The sequence below is a fragment of the Hyposmocoma kahamanoa genome, unplaced genomic scaffold (assembly GCF_003589595.1).
Source record: "Hyposmocoma kahamanoa isolate Upper Pololo Valley unplaced genomic scaffold, ASM358959v1 63, whole genome shotgun sequence".
In the NCBI taxonomy this organism is placed as follows: Eukaryota; Metazoa; Arthropoda; class Insecta; order Lepidoptera; family Cosmopterigidae; genus Hyposmocoma; species Hyposmocoma kahamanoa.
The window spans coordinates 8230795-8256755 of NW_020653851.1; the positions used below are offsets into that span (position 1 = coordinate 8230795).

General features: G+C 35.4%; 1 protein-coding gene across 1 annotated transcript in view; it reads left to right on the forward strand.

Moving 5' to 3' along the window:
* Positions 1–25961, forward strand: part of LOC113230540 — a 49551-nt gene that overhangs the window by 1015 nt on the left and 22575 nt on the right. Inside the window, exon 2 of the mRNA XM_026464529.1 lies at positions 16973–18689. Within this exon, the coding sequence (XP_026320314.1) occupies positions 17026–18689 (1664 nt within the window). The 5' untranslated portion in view covers positions 16973–17025. The remainder of the gene's footprint in view (positions 1–16972; positions 18690–25961) is intronic.

Here is a 25961-nt window from a genome sequence, read left to right on the forward strand (position 1 = left end):
ACCCGTCATAGTGATTCTTTATGATTACAAAATTATGTGCAAATATAAACAATAGAGACGTAATTTATATATACAGAAGACGGACGTCGTCTGACGCGCTATTTGTCGTTTTCTATAGATAATCACTCATATATGTAAAATCGCCAAGTTACGTGTGTGACGGGCGCAGTGGCGGAGCCCCTATGATTTTTGCGATTTAAAAATAAAGTGATACTGCAACTTTTAGGAGTAGGCCTGTCGCATATCATAATAAAATTGTTAATTTAGCAGGTATCGAGCGAAAACAAAATTTTGGCCTTACAATACATTCCTTTGCAAAAAAAATAGGCACTTGGACCATTCTCAAAAAAGCACTTGAAACAGTAAAAAAAACAATGTTTTTTTGGTATGAATCAAAGTAGTCTCAAATGAAAGGTACCGTATCGTACAATATGTTTCAGTTAAGAACCTAGCTATTATCACTGCAGTTTTCATGAAAAAAAGGAAAAAAGAAATCACGCTTCAACGGAAGTGACACAAGTCTAAAATTAATTTAATAAAAAATATATAATATAAAATAATAATATAAAAATTAAAATTAATCTAATATGTCATTACCATCTAATATGGTTTACTGTTGAATAAAATGTATTTTTTACTTAATTATCTTTATTTACCTAATCACTTAGATACTGATTAAATTTTAGGCATTTTAAAGTATTAGGTATATTCAATCATGTAAATTCTATATTATTAAAATATTTTTTTTTTGGAACTTTAACACAGTCTTCTATTCAGTTTTTAATATCAGGTCACATGGGTACCAGTATGTCTAATAATAGTTTTAATTATCAATATTATTTACTTAACACTTCGAACTTTTAGAATGAAAGTGGTCAACACAAAATTTTTACTTTTTGGGAAAATGCAAAATAAGTTATGATGTTGTGACATTTTCACATTATCTAATTTTTACCGTTGGAGTACAAAAGGCAATGGCCTTATTAGTCTATCATGGTCCACGGTAAAATAATGATGAAATATTCAGATTTATAACATGAAAAATTGTTTAACAATTAAAAAAAAATGTAATTTACAAAACACTAATTACTATATGGTCACTATTTACTGAACTTTTTTGTTGTCATTTGACCTCATAAAAAAGTAAGCCTCTTCATTTTTACCAGCTAAGCAAGATGTTATTACTATTATCAAAATTAAGCCATTTTAATTATAAAAGAAAGTCCTCTACGTAATAAAGTTAGTCCCAGTGCCCACTGACAGGACGGGACGGCAAGGGATTTTTAGGTGATGAGTAGTAATGTACCTGAAGATTATGCCTTTATAGTTGCAATTTTAGTGATAATGATCGTAGCTGCAAAATGATGCTGCGATATGCTTATGCATGCCGAGCCTCCAGCCTCTGGAATGCCTAGACAACCTCCGGAATGCCTCAGCAACCTTATGGACGCCTCGGCAACATTAGGGATGCCTTGCCCATTTTAGAGATGCTTCGGCAGCCTTATGGATCCTCGGTAGCCTTATGGATGCCTCGGCAGTATTTTGAATGCCTCGGTAGTATTATGAATGCCTCGGTAACCTTAAGGATGCATCGATAGGTTTCAGAACGCACGCTCCGCGTCGCCATTGATCACCATTAGCTTGACGCCATGCAACTATAGCATTCAATACACGTCACGCACATATGTAGCGACGGTACGCTTCAGCACACCTAAACATGCCTAAGGATACCGTGGCATGTTTAAGGATGCCGCGACATAAATGCCGTCAGTGTGTGCTTGCATATAGGGTTACTGAAGGATCGACTGCCGTCCCGTCCTGTCAGGGTACGCCTTTAGTCTAAATCCTATTTGTAAAAGAGTCTAAGGATGATTTTTTGGAACGGAAACGTCTCAATTCTATTCGGCTAACTTCACCACTGTTTCAAAAATGGTGGTGGCGATTACTTTTTGCAGTCTTCAATCCAATCCTCTTTGGGTATGTTGTACTACCTACTGTCACTTTGTGAATCAAGTCTCTTATGCAAGTAATTTACCAATAGTGATGGAGATGAGTATCTGGATAATGAAAGACATCTTGAAACATAACAAGAAAGGCTGAAATGGGATCCGAAATCACGTGATTTACCTTTCGTGGGTTATTGCGAAAATACGAAAGGTTACAGACTGTATGACGCAAACACTAAACAGGTAGTTGTCAGCAGGGATGTGATATTTATCGAAAAATGCACGAGTGCAAATAAATTCATACTTGACCCTGAACGAATGTCAAGGCTTAGTACCGTGCCTCTACCTTCACAAATCGTGAGTACATACACAGATAAGCGTACTAAAAAGAGAGAATCCACAGAATTAGACGCAGGATGTTACTTTATCACCGGATACTTCTTTTGACAGTTGCGCGAATAGAGCAAGTGATGATGAAACTTACTGTCCTAATACGAGTGACGATTATGATAGTAACGAAAGATTTGAGCGGACTATCACTTTGAAATTGCATCAGAGAGGTAATAATTTCATGTGTATTGAAGAGATTACAGATCCATTCACTGTAAATGAGGCTTTGTCGAGCACCAATTCAAAAAATTGGAAAGACGCAATGGATGAGGAGTAAGAATCCTTAATGTCAAACAATACTTGGGAACTTACAAGTCTACCTGCTAAGAAACGCATCTTACCATGTAAATGGGTGTTCAAGACAAAAATCAATGAAAAGGGTGATATAGTAAAGTATAAAGCACGACTGGTAATAAAAGGTTGCTCACAGAAGAAAAGAGTCGATTATAATGAAGTTTATTCACCGGTTGTGAGACGTGCATCTCTGCGGTACTTGTTAGACATATATCAAATGGACGCTGTATCAGCTTTCCTCCAAGGAGATATAGACGAAGAGACTTATATGGTCCAACCTACGATGTATGAGAAAAGTGATCAAGTATGTTTATTTAAAAAATCTTTGTACGCATTGAAACAGGCAAGAAGACAGTGGAATAAGAAGCTTGATTTTTTATTGAAGGCTATGGGTCCTTGCAGTCAAAATTAGATCCTTGCCTTTATCAAAAGATTGTAATCAAAGAGAATATGTTATTTGTGGCTCTTTATGTTGATGCCTTGTTGATATTCACAAACAATCAAATGTCTAAAAGCTTCATTAAAGAACAGCTGAACAAACATTTTAAAATGTAAGATCTTGGTAATGTATGTTATTGCCTTGGCATACATGTGACAAGAGATAGAAAGAAAGGTGTCATATATTTAGACCACGGAAAGTACATACAAGAGGTACTTCATAAGTATAGAATGACAGATTGTGAAACCGTCAAGACTCCTATTGATATGGGTTCAAAGATGCTAGAAAATCGTGAAGAAACAAAGAAAGTCTTAGGTGATATACCTTATCAAGAATTATAGGTTGTTTACTGTATATATCGCAAGTTACGAGGCCAGACATGAGCTTTGTTATTAACATGTTAAGCAAATTAATAACAAGCCTGAAGAATGCAACATTGGATCGCTCTGAAGCGTGTGATACGGTATTTGAAAGGAACACAGGATTTCAAGCTCTGTTACAAGTGCAATCCTGGTGAAATCATGCGGCACGGTAACTATGATGCTGACTGGGTAAGTTCAAAGATGATGGGGATATGTTTAAGGGATGTTGGAGCGTAAACATACTCCTTGTTCGAAGCACGATGACTTTAGTGTCACACGTAAAAAATGATTCTCTCATAACTGTCTTCTCTATCAAATTGTACTTTCTTTTTTCTTAATATTTCTACTTCTATATTATATTTGCGTTAACATTGCTAGTTCGTATTATTTCCCACAGTATATAGTGACCATAGTAACTAATTTTTCAATATTAATTATCCCTACTTTGTTATTGTGTAGACAGGACACTCTGTTGCTTATTAATCTATGATATTGAAGTGTTTGTGTCTTTACCGCACGTCAACGAAACACAGCGTGTGTACGGAATGCCGAATCTAGTACGCTAGTATACAAATATCGTTGCTTAATTTAGAACTCCTTAGTAAACAACTGACGTTACTTTTTCAAATTAACTCAAAAATAAAAAATCGAAGACATTTAATTCTTGTAATGGAATACAAGAAAGAGATTACTCTCAGTCTTGGCTGTATGGCGCATTTAGTGCCTTTGCCTTTTCCAATGGAAAAAACAGTACCAAAAAATAAATAAATAAAAAGTTAGGTGAGGTTGATAAATCGCAAAGTCCGGACTTATCAACCCGCCCCTTTATTAATGCAACAAAATGAAATAACAATTAAAACATTAACAAATGTTTTCATTCCAATTTGCAATAGAAAATTTCATGAATTTTTGTTTTCAAATTTATAATCATTTATATTTTTTTAATACATAGGCTTAGAATAATAACGCATAGAAACCTAGCCCGCACACGCTAAGTGAGGCAAGTTAGAGGGTTCCAAACGCGTCCCAGGAGCGCGCGGGCTGTTAGTGCTCAAGGTCATATTGCACCGCGAACAGCTCCAAAATTTTTTGCTAAAAATGACGAAATGTGCGGTAAATGGGTGTAAAAATACAACAGACAAACAAAATAGACACTAACATCGCATTCCACAAGTAAGTAATGCGTTTCAACTCATATTTTTATGTAAATATTCACTAAAACAGAAAAATAATTTCGCGGCAACAAGATACGAAAGTGTTGCAAAGTAACGAATTTTTTTCTCCCCATTTTGCTATTCTGTATCAAAATAATTATATTACGTAAATTTTAGTGGTGCCTGTAATTTCGATTTATTTGCGCATTTTGAACTAATATTTACTCGAATAAACATTAAATGTTTTCGTTAACTCCTGTAAGTGATTGGGACACTTAATTTTTTATAATACTTTTAACGGCTCTGCGTTCATGCTTTATTGAATAATTATTTATATTAATTTTATTTGAATTGGAGCACATATTGCAACAAATTTACAGTATATATTTGTTTCTACTATAGTGTTGGCACCACCAGTACAACTTTGATAGCTTATTATATGTCTTTCTTTTCGTAACTCAAGCGAAATATTTTATATTAAAATATTTTATTTTCTTAAAAGGGGAGCATTCTTAAGCGATTTTTTAATCTATTTTAACAGTTATTTTCTTTAATGTTTGCTTATGGCATTTTCGGTTTTAGGTTTCGAATATGGCACTTATTTCTAAATCCAAGATGGCGGGCGCGATTTTTCGAATAATGGCAAGTTGGGTATCGTTTTCGAGATGTTTGGGAATGTTCAATACAAATATGTGACTCATTTCTAAATCCAAGATGGCAAACACGACAGTTCAAACAAAAGCAATATTCGTAATGAGCACCCCCAAATACCTCGAAAACGATACCCAACTTGCCATTATTTGAAAAATCGTGCCCGCCATCTTGGATGTAGAAATGAGTGCCATATTCGTCATGAGCACCCCCAAGTACCTCGAAAATGATACCCATATTGCATATTTTGAAAAATCGTGTCCGCCATCTTGGATTTACAAATAAGTGCTATATTCGTTTTTCATCGACAAAACCGAGCATATCTATAGGCACCTGATCGACAATGTCGGGCAAATCTGTAGGCACCTTTAACTAAATGATGAGTTAAGCAAGATACAATTTCCCCACTTTTGAGGGAAATGTTATTCCATGGCATCATTATTTGTATATTTGTGTGCGTGCCGACGAGCGTAGTTACAAGTTGCTTACGCCTACATGAATTTGGTTTTTGCCTCACTTGTGACAGTTCGTTTGATATGAAACTATCATTCTATGCGTTATTATTCTAAGTACATAGGCAAATGTTTCCAATTTTATCATTCCTATGCATGAAATCTTTTTTTATAAGATTTGCATGGTTGTGACGTTATTGGATGCCCATTTATTTCGCAAAAGGGTTTATTAAGATAATCGAGTTATATATTTGTTAGCATGCAATGTTACTGTAGCGTAAAATAATCGGCGTAACGTTTTCACTTAGGTACACATACATTTCGCAAATGCTTTCAAACGTATTTTGAAACACTTTTTTTGAGGTCAGTACGTGTTAAAGACTTATGGGACGAACCATCTCACGTATCGCAGCGTCACAACAGGCGCTGCCCTTTACTCGCAAAATAGATTAGGGCTGCAAAATTATATTTTCGGTCTCTGTCTCCTTCGGATTACTTTAGAGGTATTGGTTTATGACAATTCTTATATCTTTATTGTTATATAACTTAGACGATTTTTATTTTCTATTAAGGTGTACACTTTTGCTACCTATTGTATGTGTATAAGTATTCAATGTATAGACACTGGAATTGGATTTTTTTCAACCCGTTCATGGACAATACTTAAATAGTACCGCACTCCAAAGTATCACTACTTTGTGCCGTAGTGTTTAAATTGATTCAATATAGTAATTACGCTTTATCATTGACATCGGATTTTTTATGATATCAAGTGACAGAACGAACAAATGTGCGCATGGTGTTAACCGACACGCCTGTCCATAGTAGTAGAACTTCTTGTGCAAGAGTTCGTCTAGGGAAGTACTGCCTTACCCATTTCTGCCGTGAAGCAGTAATGTCAGCATTACTGTATTCCGGTTTTGAAGTGTAAGGGTGCTGGTGAAATAACAGGCAATTTGTCAACCTATGTCTCAGGGTATGGGCGCAGTGGCAGTGCCGGCTCTTTTCTTTTTAAAGTTCTGAGTGGCACTGCAGCTGTTATGAACAGGCGTGTAGCTTACCATCAGGCGCATGACTTGTTCGTCCCGTCACTTGATGTTATAAAAAAAGCAGTTGCAGTGCCACTCAGAGCTTTAAATCTCAAAGATCTGAGGGATACTGTCACTGCGCCTGCGCGCTCTGATGCATAGGTTTACAAGTCTCATGTGCATGTAATTTCACCAGTACCCTTAACCTTCAAAACTGAAACAGTAATTCTCAAATTACTGCTAAGCGGCAGAAATAGGTAAGGTGGCAGCACTTCTTTGGACGAACTCTTTCACAAGGAGCTCTATTGCTCAACAACTCCCGTCAACATTTTTGTATAAAATAAAATGTAGGGCTGATAGTAGTAATAGGGGTTAAAGTATGAAATTGCCGATTTGTACTGAAAATCTAAATTGTTTATTTTTTAAATTTTTAACAAATTTATTTAATCAAAATAGTTGCCATTATTATCTATACATTGCTGCCATCTAATGGGAAGGTTATTAATGCCTTTGCGATAGAACTCCGACGATCTAGACTGCACAAACTGTGTGAAAGCATTTTGTACTGCCTCCTGGGAAGAAAACTTCTTGTCACGTAGATAATTGTCCAAATCACGAAAAAAATGGTAGTCCGTTGGAGCAAGGTCTGGTGAATACGGAGGATGACGAATGGTTTCTAACTGCAGTTCCTGAAGGGTCAAAATGGTTTCTCGTGCTGTGTGAGGTCTCGCGTTGTCGTGGAGCAATAATGGTGAAGATCGATTCATGAGTCGGGGCTGTTTTACTGCTAGTTTTGTCAACATGGTTCGGAGTTCGGCACAATAGACATCTGCCGTTATTGCTTGACCAGATCGGAGAAAACTATAGTGAATAACACCTTGCTGAGACCACCAAACAGTTACCATTACCTTTTTATTGGTAAGTTTTGCTTTAGGACACTGTTGTGGCATTTGACCTGGGGTCGACCATTGCATTTTTCTTTTCCGGTTATCATAAAGAATCCACTTTTCATCACATGTTACAATTCAATCCAATATTCCTTCATTTCTGTACCGGTTCGACAAGGCAACACAAGTTTCAACACGCGTTTCTTTCTGCAGATCAGTCAAATCATGAGGCACCCATTTTTCGTATTTTTTTATTTTATTGATTTGACGCAAGTGAGTCAATATTGTGGGTAAGGTAACGTTAAACCATGCCGCTAATTCCTGGGTAGTTTGACTAGGATCGGCTTCCACTATCTCTCTTAATTCATCGTTATTCACCTGTGTGGGCGGTCTTCCTCGTGACTCGTTCTTTAAGTCGAAATTTCCATCACGAAAGCGTTTAAACCAAAATCGCACGGTGCGTTCATTAGTAGACCCCTCTCCAAACGCAGCATTGATATTGCGGGCTGTTTCTGCCGCGTTAGTTCCGCGTCGGAACTCGTATTCAAAAATCACTCGAATTTCCGCAGTATCCATCTTTCTTGTCTAAATTGAATAACAAAAACAATTGAAAGTCGATATTCACATGTTTCAAATTAAAAAAAAAAAAATCACAGAAACCATTTGAAAAAAGTTTCATTCGAAAACCTCAAACCATGAAGATTCTATGAAAATTCAAAGAACCTATTGCAATAAAACGGCAATTTCATACTTTAACCCCTAATATTATCATATTTAAACAGAGAACTGGGTCTGTACAAGAAAATAGTTCGTGAATGTAAGTTAGCAATTACAAAATGGCTCGAAACTAAGGCGTATGAGGAGATTGAGCAATTATTATTACAAGTTTGAAATATATAAATAAATAAACAGGTAAACATAAAATTTATACTATATCAGTATATACATAATATATATAATGTAAATAAATAATATAAATATACACAAATCGAAATTTAATTTACATATATGTTTATATAACCTTATAATAACAGCTGTTATTTTAATAACTTTTTATATATGACACAAGCAATTGAAATGGTATTATTTAACATGGTATGACAATGTATAATTTTGGATATTGTACGTCTTTCGGATGGATGACACACATGTACACATTCCACATAATTACACACCTACAGATACATATACACATACTTGCACTCACACACACTAACAATTAGGTTAATATATGTTTAGCTGAAAAGTTAAAAATTACAGTAGTTAGTGGAATTTGTATTAGTTGTAACACCAGTTATAGTAGACATTAAGGTAGTCTGTTTCATCATCTTCAAACTATATACGAGCAAGATTACAATTAATATTATAGAAGAGCGATGTTTCCTAACACAGGCAATAACAAGCCTAAAAGCCTAAATCCGCCCCTGTACCATGCCCTTTAAAATCAACCGATAGCCGTTGTGTTATATTGAATTAGTTTTAAAAACATGTGTATTTTAGGGAAAATATATACTTACTTAGGGAAAATATATATTGTACTTACTTTCGCTGTTAGAAAGTTCAGTGGTATTCGTGTCCACCGTACCGTCTTAACGTTCACAAATGTGAACGTGTAAATCATTAAATTTTTCAGTACGTTGTTGATACTTTTCTATGTAGAAACAATAGGCAACTACACGGAAACCACTTGGAAATCGCATTGTGAAGCTCCTAGTTGGTTTTTTGATTCAAGTAGCGTAACGGGGTACCCCGTACTATCAATTCTGATATTTAATATTACGGTATACGCCGTTACTACCCATGAACGAGTTAAATTACTTTTACTACTAATTGTAGGAAGTATAAGTACGCAGTTGGATATGAATTATTGCTAATGATGTTTCTTAATTAATCATGATTGCCACGAGAATGGATATTTCACACAAGATAATGGTATCAAGTGTTAGATCGAGTTGGATCCTCAAGCGGTGTGCAAAGTGAAAGCATCAATCCTAAACGACAACCAACGGCGCAGGCTGTGCTTTGTTCAGCCAATTAGATGATTTAACTTTGATAATCGTTAAATCAGCCGGAAGAAAGTTTCCCGCAGGCGTTTAGTTACGAATACGCATCGGAAGGTGTCAAAATATCGGAAATGTGATGACTTCATACAAATGCTCATAATAACTTATTATTTTATTATGTTTAGTAGCAGTAGAGCTCCTTGTGAAAGAGTTCGTCTAGTAATGTCACCTTACCTATTTCTGCCGCCGTGATATTATAATGTGAGCATTAATTAGGTACTGCGTTTCGGTTTTGAAAGGTATGGGTGCAGGTGTGATTACAGGCACGTGGGACTTTTCAACGTATGTGATCAGGGTGACGGGCGCAGTGTCAGGGCCCCTCAGATCTGTACGATTTAAAGCTCTGCGACTGCGGCACTGCGGCTGTTTACCACAGGCGTGTCGCTTACTTATTCGCCTCATTACTTGGTATAATAAAAATAGAAATTTTTAAGTTAAAACTATTTTCATTGTTATACTACATAAAGATTTCGAATAAATTCAATGTATTTTTGAAATATTTTGAAGGCATAAGTAATTTAATTTAAGATTCTAATTACTTCCAACAACCTATCTTCGTTCATGAATTTAAGTAAGAGCAGCGAAAGAATGGAATTAAATAATTCTTAATTAAGAAAGGAGCCTTCATTTTACATTTCAAAGCTGTTTGTTTATGCAATGTCTCACAGGGTTTATGAAAAACAAATAAAAGAAAGGAAAACAGGTCCCATTCTTTAATGGAACATGCGTTAGTTAATGATGTTAATAATCATATCAGATGTATGTTTCAGAAAAGTCCAGTAATATAATATAGTACATGTTTACTTTTTAAGACCTACTTTGTCACTGAATGAAAGGTATTAGAGGTATAAAACGCATTGTTTGCTAGGTCTAGCCTGAGCGACAAATTGGAACTATAACATGTTTTATTTGTCTTGCGTTGAGCAAACTTAACGGCTGCTATAAAAGTCAGCGAGTAGTCAAACAGGATTTTTGGTGTTATCGGTCTGTAGATATTTGATTGGCTATTGGGCAGGTTTGTATATCCGTCGGATGTTAACCTCTACGGGATCGCGAGAGCTGGCGATAGTCTGATGTCACGCTCGCCACCACCGCACCGCAGCTGCCGTGACGCCCACAAACTTGGCAGGTCTCCTAGTAAGATCATTTATGTTAAAGGTTCAATATTTTTTTAATATTTGTAAATGTATTACAATTTTTGTATACACTTAAGGCGTGGCAGATGACTGTCACTGGTAAAGATTGAGTAGCATATTTTTATTCCATGGTTGCTTATAAAGAGACACAGTACACAACGAGTATTGTGTCAGTTCCACATTGAAACTTGAGAAATTGAAGATCTATTAGAAACTAATTTCAGAAAAGGACTGAGAGAAAAGTTGCAAAAGATGCCACTTAAATTAAATTGAGCATTCTTCCATTTATCACGGCGGAGATGTGTCACATTTTTCGTAATTTACAGCCAAGGTTTAATCGAATTTAGAAGACACGATTTTTCGAGAAAATATTATTTTCAAATTTTTCCATAATAATGAATTGTTTGACCGAAGAAATTGTATTACGCTACATAATAGGCTATAACTTGGTTTTTATAGTTTAATAATTTACTTCGTCAGCTCGTGGGCGATATTACTCGGCGGGAGATAAACTTATTAAGTTTTTAGAATCTGAACAAAGATGGAATATCATATTAGGTATTTTAGTTAATTTTTGTATTATATTATGGTTTTCTGAGAAAAAAACAATAAATGTGATGGAGAAATTCAAATCAGATTTGGCTATCAAAGATCTGAATTCGACACTATGGCTCGGTCGCTTTGTACGCTTCTTCTCGGACATTTTGGTGACACATATCGCGATAGCATCGGGAGCACTCGCCTTTTGCGGGCAGCGGCGTTTCGCCGTTCTACCAAACTGAAAGAAAGATTTTATCCAACTTATTTCAATTTCGTGCGAGATGTCTGCTAAGGAGGGCGTTGCGAGATGAACTGTAGACGATAGATGAAGCGAAGGCAGATTGCCGACTGCGGAGAACCGCACGTCGGCTTACCTAGCCACTATGTAAATGCCGCGTGCCGATGGAGTCATAGTTCGAAAGCTCATATAATATCAATTGCGAAATTCTTTAGAAAACGTAGATTTTACATAATAACATGTTCTAGAAAGATTTGGAAATCTACTCACGGGTTGAATTTAAATGTTGTTTTAATCTTCACATGATGACCGGTTCCCCATGATGATTTCGTTTTTTTTATATACATATATTTTAGAATAGATTTCATTGTCATGGTCAAATTGTTTGACGGCTTTGTTCACCATAATTATAATTTCGTTAAGTTAATTCGATATCAATCTTATCACTCCTGTATTATCTACAAGTATCTATTCAACATCTAACGTAAAGTTCTTGCGTGTATGGCTTCTTGAAGAATTTATAGATCGATAAGAACATTAAATGCACTTGACTACCGGTCGTGTCTTGTGCAATGTGTTGTGTTGTATACAGTACAAGCCGCTAACAATAACAAATGGAACGAACTGCTAGTTGCCCCTTGCAATGCTGCATATTTAACTCGGACAGGGCAATAAATAAACGGAGCAATCAGCTGTTATACTGGGCAACACGCTAATGCCTACCTCATGACTTTAACTTATAACAGAATACGTTTCAAACATTGAAATAAAATGAAAATGGAACTAAAAACTATTTGCAAATTACAATGTGTTTTGATGAATTTCTTAGTCACCAATGATTTCTAGGTAGGTTTGTTTTTGAAAACAATTCCGTATCACACAATGTTGTTCTTCAGTAGTTAGTTTTGTAAATACCTAGGCTACAGCATTACGAATAAATATTTCTAAGTTCAGGTTTGGGAACACAAAATATTTAACATCATAATTTTTCGCAAATAAAATATTATGAAAGAAATAAAATATTATGACCATGTAAAACACGTAGCAAAATTCAAATCTCATTTATATAGAAAATATTTATAGATAATATATAATAATAATACAAAAAAAAATGTTTAGCAAAAGTAATATGCCATGTTGCTTAATGCACAATAAGAGTTTATCATACGATTATGTGTATTATTTGATTACATATCTCACATTTTATTTTTATTAAGCATGCCTTAATAATATAAATTGAAATAAACACTAATAGTAATAAAACATATTTGACATGGCTTTTGTTCGTTTAACTAAATAAATACTTTGTACCGAGGTTAAATTGCATTTTCTATTTTGATATTCTGCTCAATAGGTACTTTATTGGTTAAGAATACTTGTGCATGGACTTATATATCTACACTCATTCACTCACTCACTCACTCAGATACTTATCTATACACAGAGTTACCAGGGATAAAGCATGTTTTTGCCAATTACTGAAATTCAGGTTTTTAAATTATTATTTTTTTACACCAATGTTCTTTTTGGTCAATTTCACGATTTAAAAAAAAATATAAATTTATATAATGGGACTTATCCTTTTGATCAAGTTTAGTTATTCACAAGCATATCTACCAAGTATTGGGGTGGAATTTACATCAGCAACTTTAAATGATGTAAATGATTATCACTAATTTCAGGTTTCTTTCCACGTATGACTGCTTTTTATTTTCGCGGTTGCACGCTCCATGGTCACGGGTTGATTGGACGGCGGTAGATGACAGCTTTAAGAGCAGACATATCTACTCAGATATGTCTGCTCTTAAAGCTGTCATCTGCCGCCCGATGCTTTAACCACCTCAGTCAACCGTGACTATGGGACCTGTAAAGGACCCGAAACGTTGGTATGTTTGAAAAAACAAATATTTAAATCCAATAAAATAGTTTCATTTCTACATTTTATATTGAATTAAAAGAGCACTATGGCATAAAGAAAAACAGTCAGATTCTTGTGTGCGGCACTATGTAAATACTGTCCGTGAAGGACTGAATGTTATAACAAAGAAGTCAAGTCATGCGTGCATTTCTTTGCGGTGATTCGTCAAACGAAACCCGGTTTATAGATAAAGATTTACTGCCCTAATGTAATTAAATTTTACTGAAATAGTGACAAAACTGATAAGCAAGATTACCTATACAAAACGATAACGTTGTTGGCACTTCTGATAAAGGAAAAGTGGTACTGCATAAACGATCTGACAAGTTGTAACAATAACCTATTCAGTACAGTGTGATACAACGAACCGCATTCAATAAGTACAAAACTGTTCTGATAAAGAATTGACCTATAACTACCTATTGTATCAATTTCATGTAAGTATTAAAAGTGCAATTTAGTATTATTGTTAATCGATTTATCTTTCACTTATCTCTTAAGAAGGACACAGAATAATCCCCTAAAACATTTGAATGCCATGCCTACTTTCTAACACCACTACATACGAGTATTTTTTGACGATCTAGGTGGCCCAATGCTTTGCTCTGCGGACGCTGAATGAGGAGTTCCATTGGGACCGATTTGGGAACTTAACTTTTCTGAATTGGTTCCAGCCTGGGTGTTCTGGTTCGTTTTTTTTAGAAATACAAACGAAGGTAAACAAAGAAGCAGATATCATAAACATTTTTCTTCAGACAACAAGTTACAGTAAAGGAGAAAAACATCGAGAGAACTGAATATGAATATAGTGTGTGCGTTATAAATGACATTAAAATATATTATATTTTATAAAAAGTTTCTGTTTATGTTAGTAACCTCTGTTTCTTTAAGTTTTTTATAGTGCAAGTTCTTGAAATAGATTATGTTATATAAAGATAGATTAGTATATAAAGATAGAAAGTTATCATTTATTATTTAGTGAAGGCGACTAGTAAAATAAATGTGATAGTTACATAAATTTAGAGAATTTTACTCCACGATATTTATCAAATTACTTTGCTTATAAAACGGAATAAATTGGAGCCTGTTAAAAGATTAAAATTTCCTTCTAACTAATGCTAAAAAACGAAATATAGTTTGAGCCCTAGCAATAGGTGTGATTGTCTGGCACATTATTACTTTGAAGTAAGATCTATTACAGGTAATAAATATTATATTAAAAATGAGTATTGGCTATTGTTTATTCAGTATATATTATTTTATATATTGTTTTTGTTATAATTTTCTTTATGCTTAGGAAATGAAACCATTTTTCCGGATTTAAATCGCGTATATTTGTTTTTTCAAACAAACCGACGTTTCGGGCCCTTTACAAGTCCCATGGTCACGGTTGACTGAGGTGGTACAGTCTTCAACCAGTTATGTCTAATATTGATGCAAACCACCCTATTTTTTCACTATAGTTACAATAGTTATTAATTAAATACCTTATTTTTAATTTTACAAAGAAAACATTCCAATTTACGCTACATTAAGTTTTACAAATCATTTTATTCAATGAATTTTTATTAAATTTAATTTATTATTAATTATTAATAGAAATTAGAATAAACTAAAACATATTAATTAGTACTGCAGTCTTATGTCTGTTTGGGATTTTTCATTAGAGGAAATACTGGATCCCAAACTGGTGGTACGGAGAAACCATCTTCCCTGTTGAAATTAGGATGTTATTTTAATTTCAATGGCCTCCCGCAGCATCCTGGGTAGATAATGGACTTCTTTTGCAAGGACCTGGGGTTTGTCAAACTTTATGCTACCAATCGACATACATATATTAGATTCATTATAGAGCATTAGTAAACATAAGGGATTCAGCAACTACAAACGCAAGCAACAAAATAAACGGATTGCTCAAAGTAAATATCATTTTAAACAGCGCTAAAACAATAGACGTTCTCTGTACCTAGTTGCGCATAAGCTGTGTAATTGCCAAATTACCAACATCAAGTATAGCACTTGTTTAGATTCCTAAATACCTGCTATTATTATAAGTATTCATGATTCCGTTAATATGAATTAATTTAACATATACTTATCATACATGCATAAATTATAACGGCTTTTTATAATCATATTATTTATCTAAAACAACCTTTTGAAATTTTTATTTTGATGTTTCTCAATGGCGGTGATTTTTTTCGATGAGCATCCTAAGCGTAGAGTAGGTGCAAAATCTAATAAAGATGACCTGTATACAATATGGTTGCGATGTAAAGATTCAATTTGAGATATCGTTGAACAATACCGTGTGACGTACAAACGTTTCATTGTTTACCTTGCGGACTAAATGCTGACTCTAGATTTGCTCTCATTTTCTGTAATTCATGTGTAAACCGAGGTCAATCACGAATTCGTGTATTGCCAACGGTGAATTTCTTAGATAACAGTAAGACTTAAAAACTTGCATGTATTCAATATGAATAAAAATGTGTGCCGAAAACGCCGGTAGCTCGCAAGATTGCTTGTCAGTTTTAAGTTTTTAAATTTAATTTGACGTTGTTAAATGACCGCAATTTGCATGGAAGTAGGTACATAAGTCATGCTGTAGTATTTGGTACAAGTATACATGTATTTACAGAACGATTTAAGCAAAGAATTTTATTTTATATCAATTATGCCTATTTGGTGCAGTTGAGCCAATTAATACCTGTTCCTGAAATGCCACGGGGATAATTCGTGAACTGTTACCGTTTACGGCGAAGGTTGTCGAGAGCCGTGAGAATGAGCGGCCCTTCGAAACGGGATCCGGGAGTAACGGGCCGCAGCAGCCCCGGGCAATATGCTAATGCGGCTCTCCGCGAACGCCTGCGCACCACGCGGCGGCGCAGGCGCCTCACTTGCCTGTGCTGCTAGTGCTACTAACCTACATCTCGCCAATCATCGTGATGCGTCTGCTTGTGGTCAACGCGTTCCCAAACATGCTCGTTACACTTTCATATAGATGGACGAAAGTTCTCAATGACTATAAGTAGGAAGTGCGTCTATGAGTGTGCAATGTCATTATTATTGATATTGGTATTTATTATACGGAACAAATTTGTTAAGATGCTATTGTGTAGTATTTGAATATTGTTAGTGCTAAAAAAGAAAAACCGAATAACGTAACATTATAGTTTGCTGTATCAGCAGATTAATTTGTTCATTTGCTTCGTTGCAAGTACTTATTTAAATTTAGTAAAATTTAGACGATTTAATATTCATAATTTGAACTGGATAACAATTCGAGTAATATTTTATTATCAGAAAAGACACAGACTACCTTTCTCATCTCAGCTCATCTCGAAATGCAACGGTGAAAGAGAGAGGCAGCGCGCAGTGCTAGCGTGCCGGTCGTACGATGCGCGCGCAACTTCAACCAACAACGATTATTGCACTTATATTGTGTAATTGATGGATATATTTTGTCTACAGATACAATCCTGAAAGCGGTGAATGAAACCGCGCGGGTGCGCATTTCACGCGGCATGGCGACAGACGCGGTGGGCGAGGAGTTCATCACTATCGTGCCAGTTGGCGAAAACAGACTTTCTGCCGTAAGAGACTCGGCATTTGTTACTGTGTTGACGGTGGGTGCAGCTGCTGGCGCTGCCGAAGTCGTTGTACGACGGCCACGTGGTGCACGTCTTGGACTCGGACTTAAATTTGAAGGTGGTTCCGCAGCGGCTGAGAAAGTTCGGAGACTTCTAGTGCAGTCATGTGCAGAGGACAGTCCAGCTGCAAACACTTGCACACCATGGGGTAAACTTATACCAGGTGATGAAATACTGGCAATAGATGGCGTGTCTGTATCAGATTTAACAAGAATCGATTGCGTTCGCCGACTAAAGGACTCGGATGAAACATTAACGCTTTTAGTACGTCATTTGGAGGGAGTACCTGGTGAAAAAAATATGGATGCGACGGATATTCCACCTACTGTTAAGCAAAACGAGATTGTCAGGCCCACAATGCTACCACCACCGGTACCGCCGCGAAAACTTGGAAAGAAAAATTCATTCAAGGATAAAGGGTCCACCCTTCAAACAGTTGGTGAGCAAAATACAGCCGATATTCATCAAACACTAAATGGCAAGGAAACTTCAGTAAATTGTTTTTCGTCTTTTACAAAACTATCACGAAAGTCTTCCTTTGATAGTCATATTCATCGACAAAATAAAGAAAGTATCGCGTGTCTTAAAAAAGGTTCACCTGAAGAAGTGAGACGCTTAGTGCGTCGATTATCAGATGGTAAAGCGATGCCGCCTGAAGCTGAAGTCTACATTGACTTATTGTCCACAGAATGGGAACGTTGTCTTCTTCTCGCTGATGCCGAGTCTGATGACACGGGTAGCTCTATATCTACTGTTGTAGACAGATTGGGGTCCATGGCAAGTTCGGTAGAGAATAGCATCCCTTCTACACCAATAATGCAGCCTAAAACTATAGACATTCAGAAAGTTTTGAATTGCATTGAAAATATCGACACAAACATTCTTAAAGATATGACAAACAAGAAATTTTTAGAAAAACAACTTGAAATAACTGAAACAAGAACAGAGAAAAATGTTCAATTATCTAATGGCTACAGTAATCATGAAACAGTAGCACACTCTGCGGACCTGACTTTTAAGAAAATACAACACAACGATAAAAATAATAATAGTGTACAGAATTCTACAATTGAAGCAAATACAGATTCACAAATATTTGAGAAAATGGAACCGAAAACAGATAATGTACCCGGAAAGCCTAAACCAATGCCGAGGACTACTAAAGTTGAACGATCTCTTAGTGAGAGAAAGCTAAGGTCCATAACCATACCGGAGAATCCACCACCACCAATTCCTGAGCCATTATTAACACCGACAAAGAAAAACTGTATTGAAACTTGGTTACAGCGGTCAGAAGCTGAAATGAATAATAAATCAGTTGAAAAATTGGAAGATAACCCTGTACCTGAGGCACTGCCACGATTGATTGATTTCGTGCCGAAACCCCAGTTCAAGGAGTGCGGGAGTGAAACGACGTTAACGCGACCCACAACTGCGCCTCCTCCACCGCCGCCTGCCGAAACGAGGGAAGACGGCTCCGGAGCTTCACTTGACACTATAGGTGAACTGGACGAGAGCAGTGACGTCACCGACAACCTGTAAGTATCTAGTATATACGTACGTTTTTTCTACAGCTTCATTGATGTTATCGAAGTTTTTAGTATTAGGTACAACTTCTTACTTACTTTTTTTACTTACTTACTTACTTTACTTACTACTTAACGTCTTTTGTACTGGAGGTTCTCGGTACAAACCTTAAAAAAAAGTACTTTTTAAGTCATATAGTTTTTGGGTTGAACAATAAACCTTTTCGGTGTGATAAATGTACCATCAAAACATTTTCTTTACCGTATCCGTCATCGGCTCCACTTGCTTGTTAAATAAATACGCGCCATTCGCGACATAAACCTGCCTATTCGTCCTCGTGAATTGCCGGTCTACCTCGTAAATGTGCCTTGTAGAGATTTGAGACCCGCACACACCTATAAATATTATAGTATTACGCGGTGAACGTTTCAAGACCCAAAAGTTCTTGCAATCACAATGTTCTTCAAATAAAAATATACGAGAACTAAGTTCTATTTTAAGACATCGTCGGGAATAGTGCAATTACGCGTAACTAGAATTGGATTATGAGTTTCCATTTAGGTAATTTAATGGCCAAATCAAATCCGCTTATATGTCGTGGCAACCAAATTAGCGCGATATCGGGAATCTATGTTATTAGTCCGTAGACAACATTTACCGTAGTTTACGGACACTTACGTACATTTACCGTCCGTAGACAGCACTTACTGTGCAAAAATGAAAGACGTAGCTATTGTAATAACAAAGCAATAACGTTAAATACTTCTCCTGTAAAATTTGGTTTAGTGCAGATACGCACCTTTTACCAATGAGACATAACGCGGATTTGCACTATCCCCGCTGTGGGTATAATTGTTGGTATAATTGTGGTTATAATTAAATAATTATAACGCTTTTTATTAAAAAAAGACTTCAAAAGTTTGCTTATCCGGTTTCGCTGTGTTCGTTACCGCGTTGAAGACAACGGTAACTGAACGCATGTGGAAGTCCTCGTCAAAACGAATCATAATGAGTCCAAGCTGCTGTACATTATTGATGAATTCCCTTTATATGTCTGTCATTTCCATCATCAGATCAGCTCTTGGACACCATATCATTTTACTTTCATTGGAATTACAACTGTGTCAAGTTTTGGTAAAATTAATTTATGTTTCATGGTGTCCTGCGCAGTGGTAGTGGCCGTTAGATCTTTGCGTTTTAAAGCTTTGAGTGGTAAAGCTTTGAGTGGTACTGCAACTTTTATGCACAGGCGTGTCACTTACCGCCAGGTCCACGACTTGTTCGTCCCATAACGTAGTATCATAAAAAAAGTTTTATTAAAATCGGTTAACGTAAAATGGGCGAAATTCAATAAACCGGATTCATCCTCTACTTTGCCTCCTTTAGCAGTGAAATATTTTCTTAAAATTTGAACGGGAACACTACTGAGGTAGCCCTTTTGCAACAGAAAAAAAAAACATCGAAATCGATTCACAGATGTCGGAGTAATCGAGTAACTTACACACGAAAATATACAGTCGTTACCTCCTTTTTTGAAGATGGTTAAAAAAATAACACTACAGTTTGAGTGCAAGAAGGACGATGTGAAAATAGCTTTAAACAACTTGAATAGTAAAGTACTTCTATTTAGCAACCTCTCAAAATTATTATCAATTTAGTGAAAATACCGTTAAGGTCTACTTAGTGGTAGTGTTTGTTTTTGTGAAGACGAAAACGTCTAAATGGTTGTTAAAAAACAAACGTAAACGAGAAAAATTGTTGAATGTGAGAGTGACAGAGTGGTTAAAGAGTTTTTTCAATTTCTTCACCCCTCACTTCCCTCTATTTTACATATTATTATTATTATGAGCAAAGAGATTTCAGGTTTTTGATTTTAATTGAATGGCTTGCGTGATCTTTTTTATCCATCTAGACCTTTGGTCAGAGTTTTAAAGACAATTATGTCCCGAAGCGTCAGGCAAACTGAGCGAAAGGCTTTGTTTCACAGGCTTTATGTGAAAGAATCGGATTTCTAAAATAATTGTAGTCATATTTCATCGCCAAAGTGTAAATTAGAAATTTAAGGCCCTGACCTCCCATTTGGCTGCTCCCAAAATTCGCAATCGCTTACGTAACGACTAATTTATGCATCCGATACTCACTCAGCTCAATAGTGTTCGAGTGTGTGTAAGCTCTTTCTACATTTACATTATGCGAAGGAAAGCGATTTTCACCCAGAGGAAGTAATGATTGGGCGCAATTGAAAACATACATTACTAGTCGTCTACTAGGTGATTAGCGCGCCTTTCCTTTCCTTGCACCAGAACTGGTTTTAAAGTTGCATGTACTAAAACAATATTCATAGTACGAGAGTGCTAGGTATATTATGATACAGTCCAATTTACTATTCAATCCAGTGCATAATGCAAGCTTAAAAGCTGGTTGGTGTCCGACGTGAATACGCATTATTTGTTGTATTGAAAATGTGGTGCAATTTGCAATACAACAACGACCCTAGATTTTGTTGATAGTGTCTATTGTTGAATAACAATAACGTCCTTTCGAATGATGAACACCTTCCTTTTGTGTATACATGCATATTATTATGGTGTGGTAGGTACTTGTCTTGTACATATACAACTTAACCAATGCACATTTTCGCCTGTTCACTGTTTTTCAAGTTATACATTACTTGTTATTTTATATATTCGGAGACACAATGTGTGACGCTACACATGATCATTTACAATGCGTGCCGTCACTCATTTCTGTTTTTCGACGATTGGTACCTCCTTGTGAATGTTCAGGATGTCTTTTTATTCCCTCCTCTACGATGTCGTAGAACGGCAAAAAGTTCTATATAAAATATATTACCTTAAATATTCAGTATACAGTTTGAGCTTCTTTCAAGTATCTCTACGTAAATCTTTTTGCTTTTCAGAAATACATAAATTGCGCGCTTCTTTATCTCCACAGTGATGATGTCAGTTTAAAAAAATTTCGTGCTTACGAAAAAAGATACAATGTATTGTGTCAACGATTACTTATGTTTCTCAATTTATTTACATAAATGTAAATGCAATTATATTGATTTTTCTAATTTGTGTGAAATTTCGGAATGTTACTAGCACGTAACTCGTAAACGAGTGTGTGTCATCAAAACAAAGCATTGTTACCATTTCCCATCACAGCACGAACAAATCGACACAACTTCAGGAGCAGTATCCGACAACGTGAATCAAACGCGACTTTTGAACTCCGAGTTTACATAACCTGGCAAAATAACAAATCTTATACGTATGTACAAATAATAAAATATGTAGGTGTTTCATTGTTTTCTCCGCAAACAATACTTTTACCATTTGCGCAGGAACAACGGGTGCAAAGAAAGAAAAGAATATTTTATTCGGAACGGGTGACACACATGGAAAGTTTTCTCTATTTTCATGCAAACTAGCGGATAACAATAGCGGGTGGCGTATAGCGGGGCGGGGAGCACTAGCGGCCATCTGCACGCCGCCCTGGAATACTGAATATGCACCCAGCCTATTATATCTTCGGCTATTGTATATATTGTACAGGCAACGTACTGCCCCAAGGACCTGCCTCTATAAAAGTATATTCTGTCTACTCGAGACCACCTTTTCATAACGGCGAATTAATAGAATCATTGTAGATATATCTATCCTAAAATGGCTATTACAGCTTAATATAGAGTGTACACAAATATAGTGACTTTTTTATGTATCATAAGAGAAAACTTACATGACATTGATGGTAATGAAAATGATCTGGTAGTAGTCTGTAGCTCAATTGATAGAGTGGTCGCCTTGGTATGGCACAGACGCAGGTTCAAGCCCTGTCAGATCGAAGGAATTTTTCTTTATGTTCGATCGTTGTATAATAATTTTAAAACTTATATACAGTAAAAATCACATTTAAAATATCGTAATACATTCGGTCCCATAACTCTACATAAATCCATAAAGTGGAAACAAATTTCGGATTCACCACATTTGAATAATATTGCCGCTACAAAGATAGTGGCCAGTCATGAGTAGTTGTTTATAAAGAAGACTTTTGTTTGACTTAATTTTTTGGCTTTACGAAAAGCTGTTGATTTAGAATCACATCTTTTTGTGATTATCAATTCAGTTGAGTTTGTATTTTTGTACTGTCAACTACAAACTGCTTTTTATCAACATTATTTTCAACTGTTCCACAAAGGAAAACAATAAAAAATGGTGCATATTCATTAATAGAAACTACTTTATTTGAAAAGTTTTTAGAAATTCAAAGGTTTCTTTCGAATATCATTTAAACTTTCGTCTATGAATCTCGACATGCTTTTGTGTATGAAAAGAGACTCTGAAATTTTAATGCACTGTTTGGAGCGGTAACCCCATAACTGTGTAGGTATATATGACATCAACTGCGTAACATCACCTGTTAGCATATACCAACTTCCAAGAACGATTAATAATTTATTAGCGATCGTCACGGCGTTTGATCGCGAAATAGAAAGTCAATATTTCTTCGTGTTAGGCAAAACGGGCTATTTGTTTCTTTTAATGTTATAACACGAAGACACGCAGTCTTGACGTTTTCATCCGTATTTGTGTTGTAAGATACTACAACTGTTGTTTGTTATGGTTTTGGCTCAACCCTAAACAGGAAGTGGAACTCAAAATGTACTGGGATTTAGTTATTTAATTGAGATTTTCTTTTACGTAAATGAATCTCTACATACCATTAAGCCATTTAAGAAACATATTTATTTATTTTATTTACCACATACAACAACAGCCGTCATACAATTTTAACATAATTTTAGCGCTTTTTTCAATTCATCAAAAAGGTCAATTACTGTTATCCACAAAAATAATTATTGACAGAGGACGTATAGTTAAAATTAAAAGTACTAAAATAAATAATTAAACAAAAGAAAAAATAATCCAAGAAAAAAGAGAAAAGTAAGGACTTTAAAATGACATGAATGGTTGCATTTATATATCATTTATACACATTTAATTAATACTCACATAGTTACATATTAAAAATTAATAATATAATTACAAATATAATACATACATATATACAAGATGTATAAACAACACTATTATGTATTATATAACAAGCCCTAAAAATAGAAGGATCTGGAAGAAATCGCCTTACATGACAATACCAAAATTTTATTCTATTGTTATCTGTGTGTATGTACTTTACAGAAATATACTTGTATGCACCTATACCTATATGTATCCGATCAGTATTTCTATAACTGTTGAGAAAATATTGTGAAATTGCCGTAAATTAGTTTTTAAGAAGGCCAATGCACTTCTTATGGCGATTGTACACAAATGCCGCATGAGCATAATGGACGTTATGAAGATTCATTACTGTAAAATATTCGATGGCAGGCGTATCTCATGTCTTGCATGATCGATGTATTGTTAAATATTTCTTTTTGTTGCCTAGGTTAATGAACTATAAAGGTCGCGGCCGATGTTCCTATATTTTTGTTATTATTTGAGAGGATTTTATTTAAGATGCAAACATTTGTTACTTATTGTTTGGTAGGTGTAAATCAAAGCGGCATAAACAACGAAAATTTGTAAAGATTTCAGTTGAAGGTGAAGCATTGAAATATGCAACACCTAGTTCTGTTTAATAACAATGTACATATGTTATTAAAATATAAAAATGTTGAATTGCTGTGTGTAATATGACTTTGAATGTTAAAATTCGTACACTTGCACAATCGCAAATTCGGGATTTTTTTCCATCAATTATTTTGCAATCATATTTATCGTTTATTTACAACAATTATAAACCACATGATTGCTTCAGAGGTTATAACGGGCCATAATCCGAGCATAACCTGTAGTCATGTTACGAGCGATCGTATATCAGTCCTTAACCAACGGTTATTTCATTAGCCGGGAAAACTTGTTCGCACCTTGTTATATGTAAAATCTTCTGTATTTGTGGCCTTGATGATAATTCTAAAGCGCTATTGTGTAATTGTTCCTTTTTGAAGATTATACCGAATTGAAAGAAAGAATTTATTTATTTATTTAGTTTATTACACAATCACAGACACACATATAAACAAAACAGCAGAAGAACAATAATAATATTATTAAAAAATAAAACAATTGACATTATTATGCCGTAAAATAATTTACCGTCATGCGTGTCGCGGCTGGTGCCATGGGAACTTGCTCAGCTTTAATTTTTTTTAAACCGTTTCGTGGCGCTGATTTTCAACAAGCCCATATAATTTGTAGCAGTGCCTAGAAATCCTTTTGTTTTTATAACCTTTTATTCAATAATTTATCGGCCTCTGTGGCCGAACGGTTACCACGCCGGACTGCCATGCAGAGGTCCCAGGTTCGATTCCCGGGTCGGGTGAAATATTTGTATGGCCTACATTTGTTTCTCTCGGGAGTTTGGGTGTAGTTTGTGGTTGTCTATGTGTGTTTCCATGGCACCCGCGACACAGGGTTTGCCTAGTGCGGGGCTGTGTTGAGTGTGGGCGTTATTATTATTATTATTATTATTATTATTATTAATTATCACATTTACTTCTTTTGGTCGCCTTTTTTATGATATATTTTGTTATTTCATTATTGTTTTGCGCTTGAAATAATTTACAATAAACTTTGTGCGTACATTTCGTCAGGTCTTGCTTACTCACGGTTGGCACCCGATCCAAGTTATAAGGATTTTTTTGACACTTTCTTTTTGGAATTGGTGAATTGTCAGTTACGAGCCTCACTTTTGTTTTCGCGCAAAATGTCAATAATGTGGAGCCACGACTTGCTGCTCAACGAACAATCGTGTATATTTTTTATTAAGGCCAGTGAAAACAATTGTCAGCGTAATGAATGATCTGTTTGCTTATATGTTTATATTTCAAAACCAAGAAAAATTACCAAACCTTTATATAGCAATAAAACTGCAGAAGAATTCTCTCCTTCTCCTGAATGAACCCCCAAGAAAATAAAGAGTTTATGAGCCATCGAATTCCTGACAAGTTACAATTTACATTTAATTTAATCTTTGTTTGGAATGTTTGCAGGGCGGCGCAAAGTCTGAATTCGACTCTGCATCGAGCCTGTATTATATTAGTACTTCTAATTACCACCGAGTTACGCCTACAGAGTAACTGTAAACATACTTAATACAACTAGTATCATCGTACATGTTATTTTGTAACACGTACCCACAAACACTTTTCTAAAAATCTGATTGAACGTTTTGTGCGAATGTAATTGAGTTTTTTTAAAGTAAACTAACTA